The sequence below is a fragment of the Octopus bimaculoides genome, chromosome 7 (assembly GCF_046866305.1).
Source record: "Octopus bimaculoides isolate indiv1 chromosome 7, ASM4686630v1, whole genome shotgun sequence".
Taxonomy (NCBI): Eukaryota; Metazoa; Mollusca; class Cephalopoda; order Octopoda; family Octopodidae; genus Octopus; species Octopus bimaculoides.
Window position 1 is genome coordinate 3617947 of NC_142934.1, and position 21068 is coordinate 3639014.

Below are 21068 nucleotides of genomic sequence, written 5' to 3' on the forward strand. Positions count from 1 at the left end.
TTTATCTAAATGTTGGATGTTTGGGATTACTGAGAAAAATTTTAGTTCAACAGTTTTTGTCAAGCCTTTGTGATTCTTTGTGGAATGTTGATAGATGACAAATATTTGCTTCTTTACACTGTATTCTCACTAGTGATCAACATATCTTTCACATAAACTGAAAGTTATTTCTCCTATATAGGTTTTAGTAATGTCCTTAAATTATCTTCCCATGCATCTCATACAGTACATTGCATTTCTAGTTCAGCAGTTTATCTGTGGAGTGGCTGTGCACACTCTGCAGTTATTGTGGTACAATAAGACTAAAACCAGCCACACATAAATACACACATACACACAGAGTCATACATGCATTCATACATATATATATATATATATATATATATATAAAGAGAAGAGAGGAACAACTGAATTTTGAATCAGAAAATATATAGATGTTTTATGAAAACATCTATTTTTAAACACATTAGGAGACAGATAGTATCTATCTTCCTCCCTTCTCTTTATATATATATATATATATATATATATATATATATATATATATATATATATATATATGTGTGTGTGTATATATACATATTTGTATTTTGCTGCCTATCCTCGTGTTTTAGATATACATACATACATACATATAAACGCGGAGTAGATGAAACAGAGACAACTGACGAAGGGGTAAACTCTTTATGTTGCATGTCTCGTTTCTCTGTTTGTTTTTTTCATTGTTCGAAAAAAGTTTGTTTTCTATGTTTTCACCTCTCATTGTGTTTAACGTTTTTTTGACGTCCTGTACCCATATATGCATGTATGTATGATGTAGGTATGTACATATATGTATGGATATATGCATATATTTATATATTATTTATATTATATATATATATATATATATATCTCAACAGATGTATTTTATCAAGTGAACAATAGAGATGTTTTCTCAGCTGAACATGCGGGTGACACGTAGAAAGCACCCACTACACTCTCTGAGTGGTTGGCTTTAGGAAGGGCATCCAGCTGTAGAAACACTACCAAATCAGATTGGAGCCTGGTGTAGCCATCTGGTTTCGCCAGTCCTCAGTCAAATCATCCAACCCATGCCAGCATGGAAAGCAGACGTTAAACGACGACGACAATACGTACAGACATATATATATATATATATATATATATATATATATATATATATATATACCGCCTGACTGGCCTTTGTAGGGTTTTCGAGCGAGATCGTTGCCAGTGCCCCTGGACTGGCTCTTGTGCAGGTGGCACATAAAAGACACCATTTCGAGCGTGGCCATTTTCGTGTGGGTGACACGTAAAAGCACCCACTACACTCTCTGAGTGGTTGGCGTTAGGAAGGGCATCCAGCTGTAGAAACTCTGCCAAATTAGATTGGAGCCTGGTGTTGCCATCCGGTTTCACCAGTCCTCAGTCAAATCGTCCAACCCATGCTAGCATGGAAGGCGGACGTTAAACGATGATGATGATGATGATGAAACAGAATAAAACAACTTTTTTGCACATTCTTCTTTTACTGTTTATTTTAATAATGAAAACATGTTTTTCTAATATTTTATTCGTTATAATTTATATTTTTACAGCATGATCAACAAAACTAATTATATTCTAAAAATATTTGATTTAGTTTACAAGTTGATATTATACAATAGATCAAAATCTCTAATCTATAGGAATAAATACATTTGTCCCCAATCGTTATTTTGTTCGACATGTCTTTGCAGTTTTGTATTTGCTACATGTTTTTAACATTCTCCTCGTAAGTCATTAAAATCTACTTCTTACTTATAATGCAATGGTGTCCAGTAGCAGTTAGAGTTTGTAGTCTTCATACCATTCTTGCATTGCAGTCTTACCCCTACACTTCCCTACTTCGTTTAAAATGGTCCTAAATGGTAAACGAAACCAAGTCATGGCTCTATTGCTTTGGTTTCGAATTTAGGCACAAAGCCAGCAATTTGGGAGAGGGGGAAAGTCGATTACATCAGCTCAACAGGTAATTATTTTATTGACACTGGAAGTATGAAAAGCAAAGCCAATGTTGGCAGACTTTGAATTCAGAACATAAAGATAGACAAAATGTTGTTAAGTATTTTGCTCGGTGTGCTAACAATTCCGCCAGCTTTCTACCTCACAACTGTATTTTATTAATGACTGACTACTGTACCACCACACCAGACAGCATTAGCTCTATAATTATTAAAAACTTATTCATTGAATTATGAAATACAAATTTGTCCAACAAAGAAGTTTATCGCTTTTGTCAGAAGAAGAAGCCAGCTGCTGGGGCTGACTGGCAATAGCAAAAGCCTGCTGAGCTGGTGGAACTATGCCACAGCAATGGGGTCCCATCATGGTGGGTCCCTGTGCAGAGCTTACAACCTGCCTGGCATCACAGGGACAAGGAGGGAGAGGGCCATGAGGTTGACTGTTAGGGAAGCAGAGGTTGTTTCAGGGTGGCTGAATGCTCCAGAATGGGCAGTGCTACTTGTGGATTGTGCAGACTGGACACAAGCTGTGGCTTGATGATACCGTTCTTGGTCACCTGGGTGGAGATTACTGATTGTTGAAAGACCCAAAACACTTAATGAGCCCCAAGAAACATCCCTAATGATATATACAGGTCCCTCATAGGTTGATGTAAGGAACCAAAAAATCCCCTTTAAATGCATATTTGACTCATCTTCATTGTTTTTTAATGAAATTCTTTTCTACTTTTGCATCACATAAATGGTGTTTTTATTAACTTTCTCCCTTTTTTTTCACATTAACATATTCTCATGTTGATGAAGCAGCTTCCAACATTATTGGTAACATTGAAGAAAGAAATATTAAACTGCTCATATTTCAAGCAGGAAGCAATCAAAGTTTCCATTCATAAAAGGGGAGGCATGTGGCTTAGCGGTTAGGGTGTCAGACTTATGGGCGTAAGATTGTGGTTTCAATTCCTGGATTAGATGATGCATTGTATTTCATGTTATTCCAGTTTCCTCAGCTGGCAAAAAGGAGTAATTCTGCAACAGACCAGCATCCCATCCAGGTGGGGTTAGAATATATATATGCAACAGAAATTGAGGTAACTAGCCTTGTGAATCTATATGACACGGGGAGGAGCCGTCTGTCCATTCATAAAAGTTTTTCAAATTTAATGTGAGGTGTTTAGAGTTGTATGTGGTTGATGGTTGTTTGCAGTAGTTCAAGAAAGAATGAGATCTGCAATCCAGGAATATAAATGGTTAGAAATAATTGTGGAATGGTTGTTATTATGATAAAAGAAAAGTGTAGGGACTTAAACCAATCCACGAGGAACACCAAAGGAGACAAAATGTAGGTGAAGCAGAGTCTCATTAACAATTATTTGTTTCAGTAATTGGACTGTGGCCAAGCTGGGGCTCCACCTTGAAGAGTTTAGTCAAATAAATCGACCCCAGTACATTTTTTTATCAGTCTCCTTTTGCTAAATCACTAAGTTACAGGGACTGTTCTGCATAGAGACAGACGTGGATGTGTATAAGCACAGTCCTGCTTAAGAAGCTCACTTTGCAACCTCCTGGTTCTGGGTTCAGTACCACTGTATGGCATTTTGGGCAAGTGCCAGCCCCAGGCTGACCAATGCCTTGTGAATGAATTTGGTAGACAGAATCTGTGAGGAAACCCATTGTGTGTGTGTGAGTGTTTATGTGGTTTTGGTCCCTCCCAGCATTGCTGGACAACCAGTGTTGGTTGCTTTGTGAAGGAATCTGGGAATAGAGGCCAACAGAATAAGTACCGGGGTTGATTTGTTTAACTAAAACCCTTGAAGGTGGTGCCCCAGCATGGCTGTAGTCCAATGAGTGAAACATGTAAGAGATAACATAAAAAAAAGATAGGAAGGGTATCTCTGAAAAGTGATGCAAGCTCCATTGTTTGGAGATCTCTCATTCTTTACAGAGAAAATGGTGATTACTATTATTACTATTGTTGTTGTTGTTGTTGTTGTTGTTGTTGTTGTCATTAGCAACAGAGTTGATTGGGAGTTTGTTTAAACTAATCGTATTGGGGCTAAGGAATAAAAAGTCTTTATATACAACTGAAAGAATAACATTAAACCATACGAATGTCTTTAGAATTTCCCAATTTCAGGAACTCCATGGTTGCCAGGATTATTATTGTTGCCCGTTGGATTATCTCCTGATACTACAAATATAGTTTGTGCCCCAGCTGTAGAATCTGTGATTTTTTTCCTTTTGTTCTCCACAATTTCTTTCACTTTTTCTTGTTGTTCAATTTTACATTTATCCAACCTAAAAAGAAAAATATAAAAAAAATAATGAAAAATAAAGTTTGCAATAAAATGTTTCAGATCTGAGACAAATCTATAACTCTTTCGTTACCATATTTATTATGAGATGCTCTGTGTTTCTTTCAATTGATTTTAAATATAACAAAGAATTTAGTAAAATAACTTCATCATCCCTAAGCTAGTGTTAGGAACATAAATTGTGACTCAAGTTTGGTGGAAGATTTTAATTCAGAACTTATGAAAACAAGACATTTGTACAACAAAGCCAGAGGCAGTTTCAGCTGGGTTGATATCGAAAGGGTTAAGAATATCAAATGTAAATAATGTACATAATTCCTCATCTCTTAAATATAGAACTGTCTTATAGACAAAATGTTGCTAAGCATTTTGCCTGGCAACGCTAACATTTCTGCCAGCTCACTACTGAGGGGTCCATGATGTTGGTTTCAACTTTTTGTACAAGGCCAGCAGGTTTGGGAGTGGGGCCAAGTCAATCAAATTAACCCCAGTGTTCAGCTGGTATTTATTTTATCAATCCAGAAAGAATGAAAAGTAAAATGAACTTCAGCAGAATTTGAACACAGAACATAAAAGACGGACAAAATCCTGCCAAGGATTTTGCCTGATGAACCCATGATTTTTGCCAGCTCAGCACCTTAGAGAGGCCCATAATATTATGAACCAAAATAGTAAACACATTTTACAAGTTAGTGAGTTTAGTCTTTCAAATGGAGAAAAACTAAAAGAAATTTCTAAGTTTTTGCTTCAACTGAGACAAATCAAAAATGGTTAACAAAAAAAAACAGAAAATAATAGAATTATTCCTTACATTTTGGATAGATTATTTGCTTCTTCCATGAGTTCCTTGGCTTTGTGGGCGTTGTCTTTTTGGTTCTGGCGTGTACGTGATTTTAATTCTTCAACACGTGCTGCTTGTCTTTTCCTTTCATTATCTAATTTAGCTCCAGCAGTATCCAAGTTCCGGAATACAGTCTCCTTTTCCTTATATTAGAAAATATATATATTAGAAATTTTTAAAATGTAGTTGTATAAAGCCGGAAATGGTCAGTGATAGTGTATGTGGAGTGGTGTGGGTGGGGATGTGGGTGGAAAGGTAGGATATGTGGGAGTGGGAGTGGAGGGTATTAATGAAGAGAGGAAGTAGGTGTCAGAGCAAGAGAGGAGAGGAGAGGTGGGTAGGAGTGAAAAGAGGAAGTAGGGTGTCAGGTGAAGAGAGGAAGGAAGTTGAGCCCATGTGGTGCAAAGGAGCAAAGAGAGAAGATTAATTCCTGTTCACGGCAAAGGCAGGAGTCCAGATGGCCCCTGTGCAAAGACAATCCGAACACAGACAGATGTTATAGTGAATGACCAGTAGAGCAGAAATGGTGCAAGACCAGCGTGTCACTGTCAAGTTTTATGTCTCGGAGGTGCTCTGTGAACACATGCATACATACACACATACATATACACACATATCCATACATCCATATATATATCTATACATACACACAGCCATCCATCCATAAACACAAACACATCCATACATACAGACATACATATACACACACACATCCATCCATACATACATGCATGCTTATCTAAGTGTGACATTTTTGTTTGATTTGAAAGCCAGTTATCTACCATAGCTATATCGATGTCATATTGTCTTTCACAGATTCAGCTATGTATCTATACATATGCATGGATGTGTGACTGTAAGCCTGAGAATTAAACACACCCATGTTTTCTGTTGGATAAACCCATTCTCCTTCTGCTTTACAAAGACGATTATTCAAGTCTTAACATGTAACAGCACTCACCCGCCTACGCACACACAGTGAATAATAATACCAATCGAATCATGTCTTGGCTTGAATCATCGTTTTCAAACACCAATATCTGATTTGAGTAACTAATGACATAATAAAGAAGTAAATTAGGAAAACACAAGCATACTTTATTAGAAGCAATAAATCTATTCTGAAAACAGGAAAATATAAAATAATAAAACATTCTCATGGAAAGCTGAGTGTTTTTTGCATAATTTTTTGTTTATCTGCGATTTGAAATGATTGTTTAATTTCATGGTTCTCCATTGATTCCTACCTTACTCTGGGAGACCCCCATGGCCATTTAGTGTTTTAAAATTAATCTTATAGATACTTCTTTCAAAATTCCTATTTCATTTTTCTCACATTATCTTGTGTAGGATGAATTTGGTAAAGCGTTGGAGAAAGTAACTGGGCCTGTTTCTAGCAATAAATATCCCCAAAGTAATTTTTTTTCATGGTAGATGGACAATTCATTGACAAACAGTTGGCTGACAGACAACTTACAGACAGGACAATTTCTTTTCTGGTTCTATCAATAATATAGATGTATCCTTTGTATAGAAGCTTTCTGTCTCCTCGTTCCATTTTGATGAACTCCATGATCAATACTTCTGCATGTCAACTTATTGTCCAATAGGTGAATTGTCCAATCAATAAATTATCCTGTCAACGTATTGTCTGTTGATGAATTGTCTGCACACGTTTTTACATGGACCATTAACCCTTTTGTTACCGACCCAGCTGAAACTGCCTCTGGCTCTGAGTACAAATGTCTTGTTTTCATAATTTCTCGATTAAAATTTTCCACCAAACTTTAGTCACAATTTATGTTCCTAAAGCTAGCTTAATGATAACTAAGTTATTTTATTAAATTCTTGAGATTACAGCACAAAACTTGGCAAGAAATTCCTCAAGAGAATATTAATCTGATCATTAACATGCCTAATAAGTCCTTGCATTGAAAAATGCAAAGGGCATGTCTACTAAATATTAAATATTCACATTATACCATTTAATAAAAAATTTGAATGTATAATTTTAGATTTAAATAAATTTCAATGATTATAAGGGCGTCTATTTACTTCTGTCGTGTCTGTGTATATATACCTATAACATAGCACAAAGCACAATTTCAAAGTAGTGACACAGTAGGAAAAAGATAAATTTTGTACTTACCTGTTCAATAGTAATTTGGGTGGTTGACGCAGCAGGTAGGCTACAGACACTGGATGGTCTTGAACCAGAATTCTTTTTATTCTTTTTCCTTGTTCTTCCACCATTTGCCACTCCATCTATACAGGACACTGTTGACATTCGAGATTCATTTCGTTCACTATTTGTTCGTTCAATTTCTACAATGAAATTATCAAAACATAAAAATGTAAAGAATTTCTAATAGAATTTGGATGGAATTTACATTTTTGATAATAACTTTTCCATTACAATAACTGCAAGAACTGTTTGTCATTGAAAGAAGAATATCTGAAGTAAGATATACAAACACATACAAAGAAATATAAACGTATTCTTTTAGTTTTTTTTTTAATTCTTTTATTTGTTTCAGTCATTTGACTGTGGCCATGCTGGAGCACCACCTTTAGTCGAACAAATCGACCCCCTGGACTTATTCTTTGTAAGCCTAGTACTTATTCTTTCGGTCTCTTTTGCTGAACCACTAAGTTACGGGGACGTAAACACACCAACATCAATTGTCAAGTGATGGGGGGGGGGGGGCAAAAGCAGTCATACACACACACAACATATATATATGACAGGCTTCTTTAAGTTTCTGTCTACCAAATCCACTGACAGGGCTTTGGTCGGCCCGAGGCTATAGCAAAAGACACTTACCTAAGGTGCCACACAGTGGGACTGAACCTGGAACCATGTGATTAGTAAGCAAGCTTCTTAGCACACAGTCACGCTGCACCTATAGCTTCTTACTACACAGCCATATAAAGAAGATGGAAGTGATCCACCAACCTTGTTCTATTCCTAAGCAAATTCAAGGTGTCAAACAAGCTTCCAGATCACATTTTCCCTGACATTCATGTACAGGTTGATGGGAAAAACCTAAAATATTTGAAGTCATTTACATCTCTTGGTCGCAAAGTGAATCCAAGTGCTTCCCTTAATGATGAAATTGTGCAGCCTCTTGTGAGAACAACCAACGCATTTGGCAAACTCCGTCATCACCTATGGAACGAAAAGGGTATCAAACACCAATTTGCAGGTCTATAAAGCTGCCATTCTTACTACACTCTTGTATGGCTTGGAATCGTGGACACCCTACAGGTAGCACATTAACGAACTAGATGTCTTCCACAGAGGCTATCTCAAGACAATCTGTGGTTATTCACTAAAAGGCAGAGGGTCAAATGTGGACCTGTTTAGCAAGTATAAGATTGGTGGAACCAAAGGCTTCCGTATGCAGTCACAATTGTGCTGGGTTGGTCATGTCATCAAAATGAATGACGAAAGAATATTGGAAATCTTCTTGTACAGCCAGCTTGATAGTGGGCACAGGAATGTTGGTCAACCATGGCTCAGATATAAGAAACCTTTTTACATACACATGCTCAGAGTGAAAGGTAGATTGTACAATGCATGTGTGCGAATGGCCATGCTACATGGCAGTAAAACATGGGCCATGACTGCTGAAGACATGCATAGGCTTGAAAGAAATGAAGCTAGCACGATCTATAATTTGCATAGCGAAAGTGTTTGACACTATATATTTGATATTCTTTTATTATTTTACTTGTTTCAGTCATTTGACTGCAGCCATGCTGGAGCACTGCCTTAGAGGGTTTTAGTTAGAGAAATGAACCACAGGAGTTATTCTTTGTAAGCCTACTGCTTATTCTATCCCTCTCTTTTGCTGAACCACTAAGGTTCAGGGACATAAACACAGCAACATTGGTTGTCAAGTGATGGCGGGGGGGGGGGACAGATACATACACACACAAACATATATATATATACACATATATATTATATATATATATATATATATATATATATATATATATATATATATATATATATATATATATATATATCTTTAATTGTGAATTAAGGCTACCATTGGTTTCATGTTAAGAAAAGTAGGAAAATATCCTAGTGTCTTAACACTTTTTCAAGCTAATCACATGGAGAAAAGTGTTTGCCTCCATTTTGGAAAACACTCTCCTGTTTTCCAAAATGGAGGCTTACAAGGAATAAGTCCTGGGGTCGATTTGAAACAAGTAAAAGAATAAAAGAATATATATAGATACACAGCTATTGTTGGATCACATTATCAATGCAATAATGCATACAATATATGAAACACTCAGCAATTACTAGCTGACACTAATGCACAGAAACAATTGTAGTGATTTGTGATTAAAGCCTGTTAATTTCATCTCCTTGTTTTATAATTCTATCACCTGGATTCTGCAGATATTAATGGCTTTTTACATATCTTAAATGAAAGATGTTAACCGGCCCAAAATAAATAAATAAATCTTTCAGGTAATCTTTTGAGATATATGTTATTTTTTATGGCGCTTAATGTCTGTTTGATGTCTTTCTCATCATCATCACGCTTCACTTGCTTTTAAGTTTAACTTATATTTTATGCTTTGACCTCTTTCACCTGTCTTTTTATATGACTTCAATTTACTGGTTTTTGCTTTCCAAATGTCAAGCTGTTTCACTTGTTACTCAAATATACTTCCTTCTTGAGTAATATTATCCAGTTTAGCTGCAGTTTCTTGCAAAACCTTAAACTTCCTCTAGATTCTTTCTCTCTTGTGATTCAACTGTTGGTGATTCCAATCAGCATTTATGAATTAATTACCACCTTTTTTAAAAACACATTGGTTTATATAAATTTATGAATTTCACACAACCTTTGCTTAACATGCACAAAACATCTCGTTAATCCGAATCAGCATTTTATAGGATACGAAATGACATATCACATGTCTGTCTTATAAAGTGGCTGTGTGGTAAGAAGCTTGTTTTCCACCAAATGGTTCCAGGTTCAGTCCAACTGTGTGGTACCTTGTCTTCTATTATAGCCTCGGGCTGACCAAAGTCTTGTGAATTGATTTGGGAGATAGAAACAGAAAGAAGCCTATCGTGTGTGTGTGTGTGTGTGTGTGTGTGTGTCTTTGTGTTTGTACCCCTGTCACCATTTGACAACCAGTGTTGGTGTGTTTACATCCCCATAATTTAGGAACTCAGCAAGAGTGTTCAATAGAATAAGTTTTAGGTTTGAGACATAAGGCCTAGGGTCGATTTGTTCAACTAAAACCCTTCAAGGCGGTGCTCTAGTAGCCATAGGAGTCTCATTAATCAGAAATCATTCTGTGGAGAAGTGAAGTGAGACATTGTGACTAGAAGAGAGGGGAAGTGATGCCACATCAAGAAGCAGAAAATTTGAACAGCTTCTTTATTCATCAGGATGTCAAGAGGCAATGATGTGTGGAAGGGATCTCTGAAAGAGAATGGTTTCTGGCCAGAGGTCAGGATAGTGTACACATGTGCGTTTGACCAAAGAGTTCGGCTGGTCCTTGTGGATCGAAGCTGGATACCCTGTTCTGATTTCATTTCAAGATAAAAGTCTTCTTACTTTTGCCTTTCCTTCTACACATTATGAAACAAAATGTATGAAAATGACTGATCAAATTAAATATTTATTAGAAAATTGCTATTTGTAAATCTCATAACGAGAGATATTCAGCAACAGTATTTTGGAGTAAAGATTATTTGCCAACATAACATGGCAGTCCTGGTTTAGGACTAATGTTGCTGTAATTTAGCCCCAGGAGACATCATCTCCAGCTGGCTGTACAACATGATTTGTGTCCTTATATTTTCAAACAAGTGACTAGTTGTCACTTTGAAAACTATATATTTCAAACGGGAATTTGGCAGCGCCACCTCTAGCCGAACAATTATTCTGTGCTGATGAAGGGAAATAACCCAGAAATCACAATACACAGATATTGTTTTGAGCTGAGTGGGGGTGCTAGATTCCCTTGTTCGAAGATATAAGGACACAGATTGTGTCGTATAGCCAGCTGGAGACAATGTCTCCTGGGGCTATATTACAGCAACATTCGTCCTAAACCAGGACTGCCATGTTATTTAGGCAAACAATCTTTATTCTAAATATTTATTGATTGATAATTTTGCTGATTAGATTTAAGTTTAGAAAATGAAGCTGTCAACTTACTGAGTTGATGGAGCGTCTCCTTGAAGGCTTTTTGCTCCTTCTGGATGGACGATGCCATATCATGGATTTCATTTCGACTCTGATCTAAAATCCCCATCATGTCATTGGATTCTTCTTCACATATTTTATGTAAAACATCTATGAAAGTTTTCTGGAAGACAGAAAAGTTTGAAAACATGAAATTTAATCAATAATTATTTCTTTATTGCCCACAGGGAGCTAAGCATGGAAGGGACAAACAAGGACAGACAAAGGGATTAAGTCAATTACATTAACCCCAGTGCATAACTGGTACTTAATTTATCGACCCCGAAAGGATGAAAGGCACACGCACACACACACACACACACACACACACACACACACACACAAAGGCTTCTTTCAGTTTCCGTCATCTATCAAATTCACTTATAAGGCTTTGGTCAGCCCGAGGCTATAGTAGAAGACACTTGCCAAAGGTACCACGCAGTGGGACTGTTGCATTAAGTAGCTTTACCTGTGGCAGGTGGCATTGCTAATGCAGATCAAGTGCAGGCCATGTAGCCCACATGAGAGCCCACCAGAGATGATTTCTGAACAAGAACAGTGGACATTGACCTTTGAGAGGAGGAGGAGGAGGAGATATTAGTGTGTTTGTTTTCTAAATCCTAAATTGTTACATTTTTAATTGCTTGTGCTGTCTCAGCTCACTTGTCACCAATGACAGCATTTTTAGAATTTGAAAGAGGAGAAAAGGTAAACTGAAGCATTAAACTAGAAAACTGATGCGTCCCCCCAAGCAGGATATCATTTTACAAGTTGAGAAGATATCTTGTCAACATCAGCTGAACTGTAGACACGAGAAGACTGCAGGATTGCAATGATGCATGAATGAGGGTGGTTTTCAGTTTTCAGGTACAGCCTACAACTCACTGAATAATCAGTGAATCGACTAACACTATCGTTGTCATTATCATCATCATCACCACCAAACTCATCATCATTATTATCACTGCCATCATCATCATAATTGTCATCACCATCATAGTCATCATCATCACCATCATCATCATCATCATCATCATCATTGTCATTGCCATCATCATCATCATTGTCATCACCATCATCATCATCGTCATCAACAACATCATCATCATTGTCATTGTCGTCATCATTGTCATCATCATCATTTAATGTTGGCTTTTCATGCTGGCGTGAGTCGGGTGATTTGTACAAATAGTATTAAATAAGAATGGAAGATGCAAATGGGTATTAAGAATTATAATTAATAACTGTTACTTTTAAAAAATTGGGTAAAAATTGTATGAGAAGAAAAAAATAAGAAAAATATAGAGGAGATAGAATGGGAGATGTAATTTTCTATTTAAACAAGGATAACAAGTATAGCATAATAATTAATTCCAAATCTATAAGAGTTGGTCATTCCTTATCAATGAATCTTAGGATGTATTTCAGTTCATGGGGGCAAGTATAGAAATCTCTGTTTTTAGAGTTCAGAATAATATCTTGCAAAAGAGAATTCGTTAGGATCAACATATTCCCCACTAAACATCTCTTGCTGCTGTTAAAATAGGCCCAGCATTTCAATCAGTCTCCCACTGATATTTCACATGACCTTTTCTTGCAAAAGCTTTAAACGTCTGGTTACTGTAGTGACATATTGCCTCTGCTGAATATTGAAAGAAGATCTTTACACTTTGTTCATGCCTCCAAAATCCTTGGTTACAGCTCCCACAATGTATACAATGCGGTCTCTGCGTCATGTTGGCTGGGTAATTAAGCATACATCGTTACCTCTGTGTGAGCTGCCTGCCACTGCAGTAGGGTTGAGACCCTTGAGCTAGTTTTCCACCACATTTCTTAAAAATCATGGTAGAGGCCTTGGTCTCAGGACCACTCCGGTCTACAAACTGAGGTTGGGGGTAAGCAAGGGCATGCTTCCCATAAAAAATCCAGCTCCAAAAAAGCCTAATGATAGCAAGGAAGAATGGGCACCGGCTAGCCCGAAGGCTGGGGTGGGTTGCACCTGCTTGCCTCAGTTGCTTTGGCATTGAGGTAGATCCGGTCACCCTGTTAACGGGGACAAAGCCCGGATTTAAAACACTGGATGATGATGATGATGAGCAAATGTAAATTGGGTTGTCAGGTTAAATCATTTATTTTTTTCCATTCATTTTAATTCTTTCCCTGGGTATTTTCCCAACTATTCACTTTTTAAGCTATCACATCATCTTTAATCCCTAAAGCTACCCCATCTTTAATCCCTAAAAACTTAATCCTCTCTAGTTATTCTAAGATTTGATAGTAGTTATTATTTTATGCTGAGCTGGTAAGGAGTAATAAGACTGAAACATGACCATAATTTGATAGTAACTATTATCTTATGCTGGTAAGGTGTAATAAGACTGAAACATGAGCATAATTGTCATCAATGCTGTCAAAGACAAGGGCCAACCAAAAATTTGTGAGTAGATTTCATAGATGGAAACTGAAAGAAACCTGTTGTATTTGTGTGTGTATGTGTGTGCATCTTTGTGTGTGTACATCTTTGTATGTGTTTTCCCCCACTACTGCTTAGCAAATGGTGTTGCTTTGTTTACACCCCTGTAACTTAACAGTTTGGTAAAAGAGACCAATAGAATAAGTACCAGGCCTTAAAAAAAAAGAACTGGGTTCAATTTCTTTGACTAGTCCCTTCAAGGCAGTGCCCCAGCATGGCCACAGTCGAATGACTGAAACCAGAAAGAGATAAAAGATTTTTAAAAAATTGGACTACAGAGTGCCAAAGTAGTAAAAAACAAACAAATTTATCTGAGAACCTAACAGAAGTAAGCATCTACAGCAAATAAATGGTGAAAAGCACAAAAGTTCTGTTGCAAGTCTAGAACATTCTCATTTGCAGTAAAGCAGATGTTTGACAAGGTATCCTTTGAAGTTGTAAAATAATACTGCGTTTGATCTGAGTGTGTGTGTGAGAGAAAGGTGGGACGTTAGTTTATATTTTGAGGTATAAAAACATAAGCAATCAATATAACAAGGAGCTATGTGTGCTTCATATCAAATACGTATTTATAAGTAAAACAAACAAGATTCTGTGTCACCATCTGCATATTTATGTAACCAGCTAATTAGAGAACTGAGCGCAACAGCTACAGAATCGGATGTTGGGCTCAGATGATGCATTTACATATCAAATTATATATTTAAGCATACACAGTCCTAATATTAGAATTAATCAAACTAGTAACATTATATTTACGAATGAAACATTACTTAATATTTAAATCTACCTTACATTTGAATCCCTTTGAGCTCTGACCAACATCAGGTATCTTATATCAGGATGTGTACATTGTACCAAACCTGATTATTTATGTATCATTAATGTTATATTTTGAAGTTATTCATATTTTCCTGTCAACAAAGACAGGAGAATGTAAATAATCTCTGTGAGCAGTCACTTACTACAAATTAGATTATCAACATGGATACATACATATATATATATATATATATATATATATATATATATATATATATATATAAGGTCTGGTCAATAAGTATCCAAACTGTTGCCATAGTAATTAAGCTAAAGCACACAGAGTGAAGCCACTTGGCACAGATTGACCTTGAAGTCTGCTGTGCACACGCATAAATTTTAGCATTCTAGCTCACTTCTGCTCTTTACAGGAAAAAAGGAAAAAATTCCATGACTTATATGTCTGTCAATTCATTAACAAATATCTAAGTTATGCAATGAGTCTAGGACAATAACCCCCACAAAGGGCCACAGATGATGATTTAAATCTTCTTAATATATTGGAGAGGGGGTAATTAACCAAGTGGGGTAATTGTCCTAGGGCATAGTTGTCCTATGAGAGGTTAATTGTCCTGATATGTATGCAATACTGTACAAAAGACTATATCATATTTGCTCAGAAGTTGGACCCTTAATTTAGTGTTAAATCTTGGTACAAACTTTTTTCCATCATAGTTTTAACTTTGACCCATGGATAAGCTGCATCCAAGTTTTTTTTCAGTGAAAATTAAAAACAGAATTGTGTGACTTGTACATGAGGAAATATGGCCCCGATTGCTGTAGAATGGACAATGCATACCTCATTACTTCTATGCTTCCTCTAACCCTAATTACATTAACCCTAATTACATTAACACTAATTACATTAACACTAATTACATCATCATCATCATCATTTAACGTCCGCTTTCCATGCTAGCATGGGTTGGATGATTTGACTGAGGACTGGTGAACCAGAAGGCTGCACCAGCTTCCAATCTGATTTGGCAGAGTTTCTACAGCTAGATACCCTTCCTAATGCCAACCACTCCGAGAGTGTAGTGGGTGCTTTTACGTGCCACCCGCACGAAGGCCAGTCAGGAGGTACTGGCAACGGCCACGCTCGAAATGGTGTATTTTACGTGCCACCTGCATAGGGGCCAGTCCAGCGGTACTGGCAACGAACTCGCTTGAATGTCTTTTCACGTGCCACTGGCACAACTGCCAGGAAGGTGACGCTGGTAACGGTCATGCTCGAATGGTGTTATTTACGTGCCATCAGCATGGAAGCCAGACAGTTGGTGCTCTGGCAACGATCACGCTCGGACGGTGCTCTTAGTGATTTACTGGTACTGGTACTGGTGCCATCACGATTTCGCTTTCGCTTGCCCCAACAGGACTTCACAAGCCATATCAACTCTATATAATAGGCTACTTTAGCAGACCATGAACAGCATCAACATCATCATCACCATCATCATCGTCATCACCACCACTACCACCATCATTATCATCATCCTCATCCTAACACCCATGTTTCCATGCTAGAATGGGTTGGATAAAATTTGTTGAAGTGGATTTTCAATGGCCAGACACAGCTTCCTTCACTAATCCTCACCTGTTTCCAAGTAAGGTTCAATATTTCCACCATGGTCTGACATGTTTCCACAGAAGACAGGAAACAACAGGCACCACTTGCAAAATGGTGACACTCGTTTACAATGACCATGTGAAGTCAAGCCAAGGAGACAGTAATATACACATGCTCATACACATGTGTACACGTGCGCGCACACACACACACACACAAACACACACATGCACACAGGGTGCAAAGCAAAGAGGCAAACCACAGTGCCCGGGGCCTCTCTGCTCAACTTGCTCAATGCACAAGAGAAAGGGATAAACTTGAAAACCCCAAGGGCTCCAAGAAGGAACCATGGCTGAATTTGCCACCAGCGACAGATCAGACTTGAGCCTAGTTGGACAACATTCTGAAGAGTGACACTACCAGGATGGTAAAAGCCATGGTACAAGCGGTAGGCCTGGCAAGCCAAGATATCTTTGGCATGATAGCAAAAGCAACGAGCAGAACAGTCCTGGTATATTTATTTCACCTCATAATTGTTAGTTTCAAATTTTGGCACAAGGCCAGCAATTTCAAGGATGGGGGCTAGTCAATTACATCAACCCCAGTACTCAATCAGAACTTATGTTATCAACCCTGAAAGGATGAAAGGAAAAGTCAACCTCGGCGGAATTTGAACTCAGAACATAAAGACAACAAAATGCCGCTAAACATTTTGCTAAGCATGCTAATGATTCTGGCAGCTCCCTGCCTTGTTCCACCTCATTTTTATTGATAACAATCATGTTTTTTTCCATGGAAACCATAATATAATTCCGATCAGTGATAGACAACAAATGGTTGGATAGAATAATTGCTGAAACCAGTCATGGCCAGAACATTACAAGGCAAATTGTGGCAAAATCAATATTTCTAATTTTCTAACCTGATTCTGATTTGGTTGATTGTATACAGTAATCCCTTGCCATATCATGGTTCACCGATCGCGGTTCATTATTTAAGCTTACATCGATTCCTCCGTGGTGTTGTTTTGCATTTATAAATAAAATAAACATATACAAATTATAACAATAATTAAAAAAATATGGCTGTGTGGTAAGTAACTTGATTCCCAACCACATGGTTCTAGGTTCAGTCGCACTGCATGGCACCTTGGGCAAGTGTCTTCTACTATAGCCTGGGGCTGACCAAAGTCTTGTGAGTGTATTTGGTAGAGAGAAACTGAAAGAAGCCCTATATATATGTATATATATATATATATATATATATATATATACACACATACATATATATGTGTGTGTGTGTGTGTGTGTGTGTGTTTGTGTGTGTGTGTTTGTCCCCCCACTATCGTTTGACAACTGATGTTGGTATGTTTATATTCCCGTAACTTAACAGTTCGGCAAAAGTGACCAATAGAATAAGTACTGGCCTTACAAAGAATCAGTTCTGAGGTTGATTTGTTCGACTAAAAGGCGGTGCTCCAGCATGGCCGCAGTCAAATGACTGAAACAAATGAAAGAGTAAAAGGAGACAGTGCTGTTTCTATTTTGCAGATTTTCACCAATTGTTGGAGGTTTTGTAACAGAACACCTGCCATAGTCGAGGGATTACTGTAAACGCATAAGTGGATTGAGAACAACTCATTCATAATGGTTATCACACACACACACAAGACATATGTGCATATGTGTATACACAAATACATGCACACATATGCATATGCATGCACACACACACACACACACACATACACACACACACATATATGAATGCACACATGTAATACACACATGCATGCATACACTCATACACACACATATACATGTACAAACATGTGCACACACATACATACAAAAACACATGGGTATACATTCATACATGCACACGCATATACTGCACACATACATGTATACACATGTGCATACACACATATACATGCATGTACACATACACATACATGCACACACATGTATGCATACACTTATACACAAGACACATATACATGCAAGCAAATATATGCACGCACACACACATACACACTGAAAAAACCCATGGAAACCCTCTGGTACAATTTGCCTTGGTATGTTCTGGTTATGCCTAGTTCTAACCAGTCATTTGCTGTCTTTTACTAATCAAAACTATATTCACACACACACACACACACACACACACAGTTCTCCACTCAAACATGTAGCCACATTCACATGGTCTGCAACAGGCTTCGTTATTTCGTTTATTAACTTTCAGTCCAACAGAATATCCTTTTATTCTTTTACTTGTTTCAGTCATTTTGACTGCGGCCATGCTGGAGCACCACCTTTAGTCAAACAAATTGATCTCAGGACTTATTCTATTAGTCTTTTTTGCCGAACCACTAAGTTACAGAGACGTAAACATACCGACATCGGTTGTCAACAAAAAGCGGGGGGTTTTGGGGTGTACAAAAAGAAGTCTTGCCCATGCTATTATATATGTCTACATTTTACTTGTCTACATACACGCTATTATATATATATATGTATATATATACACCAAATATGCACAATATATATATATTTAATATCGAACCATGTAATTCACACCCTGGAAATTTTATTTCTGTAAAATGTTGGGAGTTGGTAAAATTTCCGAGGCTTCCACCTCACCCCACCCAGTTTTGGGGACGGCAAAAAGGGTTTTGTAGCACATTAGGATGTCACAGGAATTCATTCAACGAAAAAAAAAAAAAAAAATTTCCAATGATTCCGAGACGGGGGATCTCCTCCCTTCGTCCTCCGCCTTTTCTGAACCAAAATATGGGAATTGCAGCATATTAGGAGATCAGGGTACTTGATTCCACGCAAAAAATCCGAATTTTTTTTTTTCCTTAGTGAAAATTCCCGGGTGGAACCCCCTCTGCCCCCTTTCCAATACAAAATATGGGATTTGCAGCATATTAGGAGGTCAGGGTACTTGATTCCACACAAAAAATCCAATTTTGGGGCGGAGGTGAAAATCGTGCGGGTGTTAATCTGAAAAATTACCGAATCGGGTTAATCTGAAAAATTACCGAAAGTCTTGTAACTTACCCGAGAATAGCAGGAAAGTTTCATGAGTTTTTCATGGACTTCTGGATAGTTCACAATTTCCTCCATTCTCTTTTGAAGGATAATAAATTATATTCTTTTAAACAACTTTCACTAACGAGGAATGTTCAAGTGACTTTACTTCAGTTTAAAACCAAACTGATTTCTAATATAATTTCCACTGTTCGTTTTCGCTTCGTCTTCGTCAAGTATGACGTGTTAATTAAATCTGTTGAAGAGCTTAATGAAAATTAAAACTAATTATAGTTTTCCAACAACTTGTCAAGGCATGCATAGATAAGATAAACTCCGAGTGACAGGGGTATATATGATTTGGATAATTTTAGAGACCAGATAGACGTGTTTTTAGATTGTATTTGTGGATTACATGTACAATTAATCTGTATTTCTCCAAGATATATAAAGTTATCAAATATATAATCACTTTTTTCTTTAATTAATTTCTTGCATAATCCTAAATGCTCATTTTGGAAATGTCCAATGTCATTCTTAAATTAATAATTTACATGCTGTCATCAACAGATGCTGTGTAATCTATCTTTCAGTGTGTCTAACGACGATGTTATACTTAAGCTAGCCATCTTCTGGCAAGCATTAAAAACATTTTCTGCCTCTGTTCCATCCTCAAACATCACCACATAAACCTAGCAACCGTTGATATAGTAATTATCACAACATTTATCATCCTTAAATTCAGCTTAAGGTAATCAACACAGAAATCAATGATAGCATGAAACTACACGAACAAAACTGGCTAAGTTCGGATCTTATTGATTTCTAAAATCAACAAACTTTTCTTTGATGAATGCCTGTCACTTTCACGATTGTCACACACACGTAGCCAGAAACTAACTGGAAATATCTTAACAAAACATTTCTGGTTGTAGCTGTTGGGAAATTTGTGTTGCAGCTCATTTTATTATCCTGACAGCCTAACTTAACTCTTGTCGTCCAAACTTATTGCATTTAGGAAGTTGGTCAAACAACCCGGGGCGGTTTGCATAAATCAATTACCTCCTGTCAGATGGCTGGGGTGTATGGGCTTTTTATTTCCTGTTTCCTTTCTCTTCCCTTTTCCTGACTTCCAAGTTACTTGGTGAGCTGACTGGTGCATAAGCCATGAAAGATGCTCCCAGTACAAGCTGTGAAGTGGTTGGCATTAGTAGAAATAATGCCAAAGCTGACATTGCAGCTCAACACAGTCTTGTGGATTGCCAGATCCTAATGAGCTGTCCAACCCATACCAACATGGGAAAGCGGACTTTAAATGATGGGGATGATGATGATGATGATGATCTAGGATTACATTATCATATGCATGTCCTATTTTACAAGAAGATGGAGTCTGATTTGAGGGAAATTTGGCAGCTATTTCTTGCAAAGCAAGCAATATATATATGGAGCAATCATGGACAAACTGTGGCTTGCAGCACTTTCTGAATAGCATGCTGCTTAAAATCACAAAATGAGAATTATTAAAATTTAGATTGAATCTTTTTTTTGTTGTTGTTGTTGTTTTAGTAGTGAGGCCCTCCTGAAGAAAAGCCATGTCTCATGTGGTTCACTTCTTGCAAAAGGTTGCCTGGCTGTCAATGGTGTTGTTAGTTGAAAGTTGACCACTGATGCTTGAGTTTGCTTTGCATGGCCCACCGGGAATTCACTCTTTATATGTGTCAAATGACAAACCTTAAAGAATTTGATAGTATGTGGTCAACTTAATATGACAGTCCCATGAAA

The 21068-nt window shown here is 37.3% G+C and overlaps 1 protein-coding gene across 3 annotated transcripts; it reads right to left on the minus strand.

Annotated features, from left to right (window-relative positions):
• Nucleotides 1-1512: 1512 nt before the first annotated feature.
• Nucleotides 1513-20185, minus strand: LOC106871581 (uncharacterized). 3 transcript variants are annotated; one of them, XM_089354613.1, is made up of 6 exons: nt 19314-20185; nt 17171-17260; nt 11360-11510; nt 7309-7484; nt 5130-5302; nt 1513-4301 (listed from the first exon to the last, which is right to left on the minus strand). In XM_089354613.1, the coding sequence occupies exons 2-6, from the start codon at nt 17216-17218 to the stop codon at nt 4121-4123; spliced, it is 729 nt and encodes a 242-aa protein (XP_089210739.1). In that variant the 5' UTR covers nt 17219-17260; nt 19314-20185; the 3' UTR covers nt 1513-4120. The 3 variants fall into 3 exon arrangements, with proteins under 3 accessions (XP_089210739.1, XP_014773574.1, XP_014773575.1); XM_014918088.3 differs by lacking the exon at nt 17171-17260 and having other exon boundaries at nt 19314-20043; XM_014918089.3 differs by lacking the exons at nt 17171-17260; nt 19314-20185 and adding an exon at nt 14655-14699.
• Between the last annotated feature and the right edge of the window lie 883 nt (nt 20186-21068).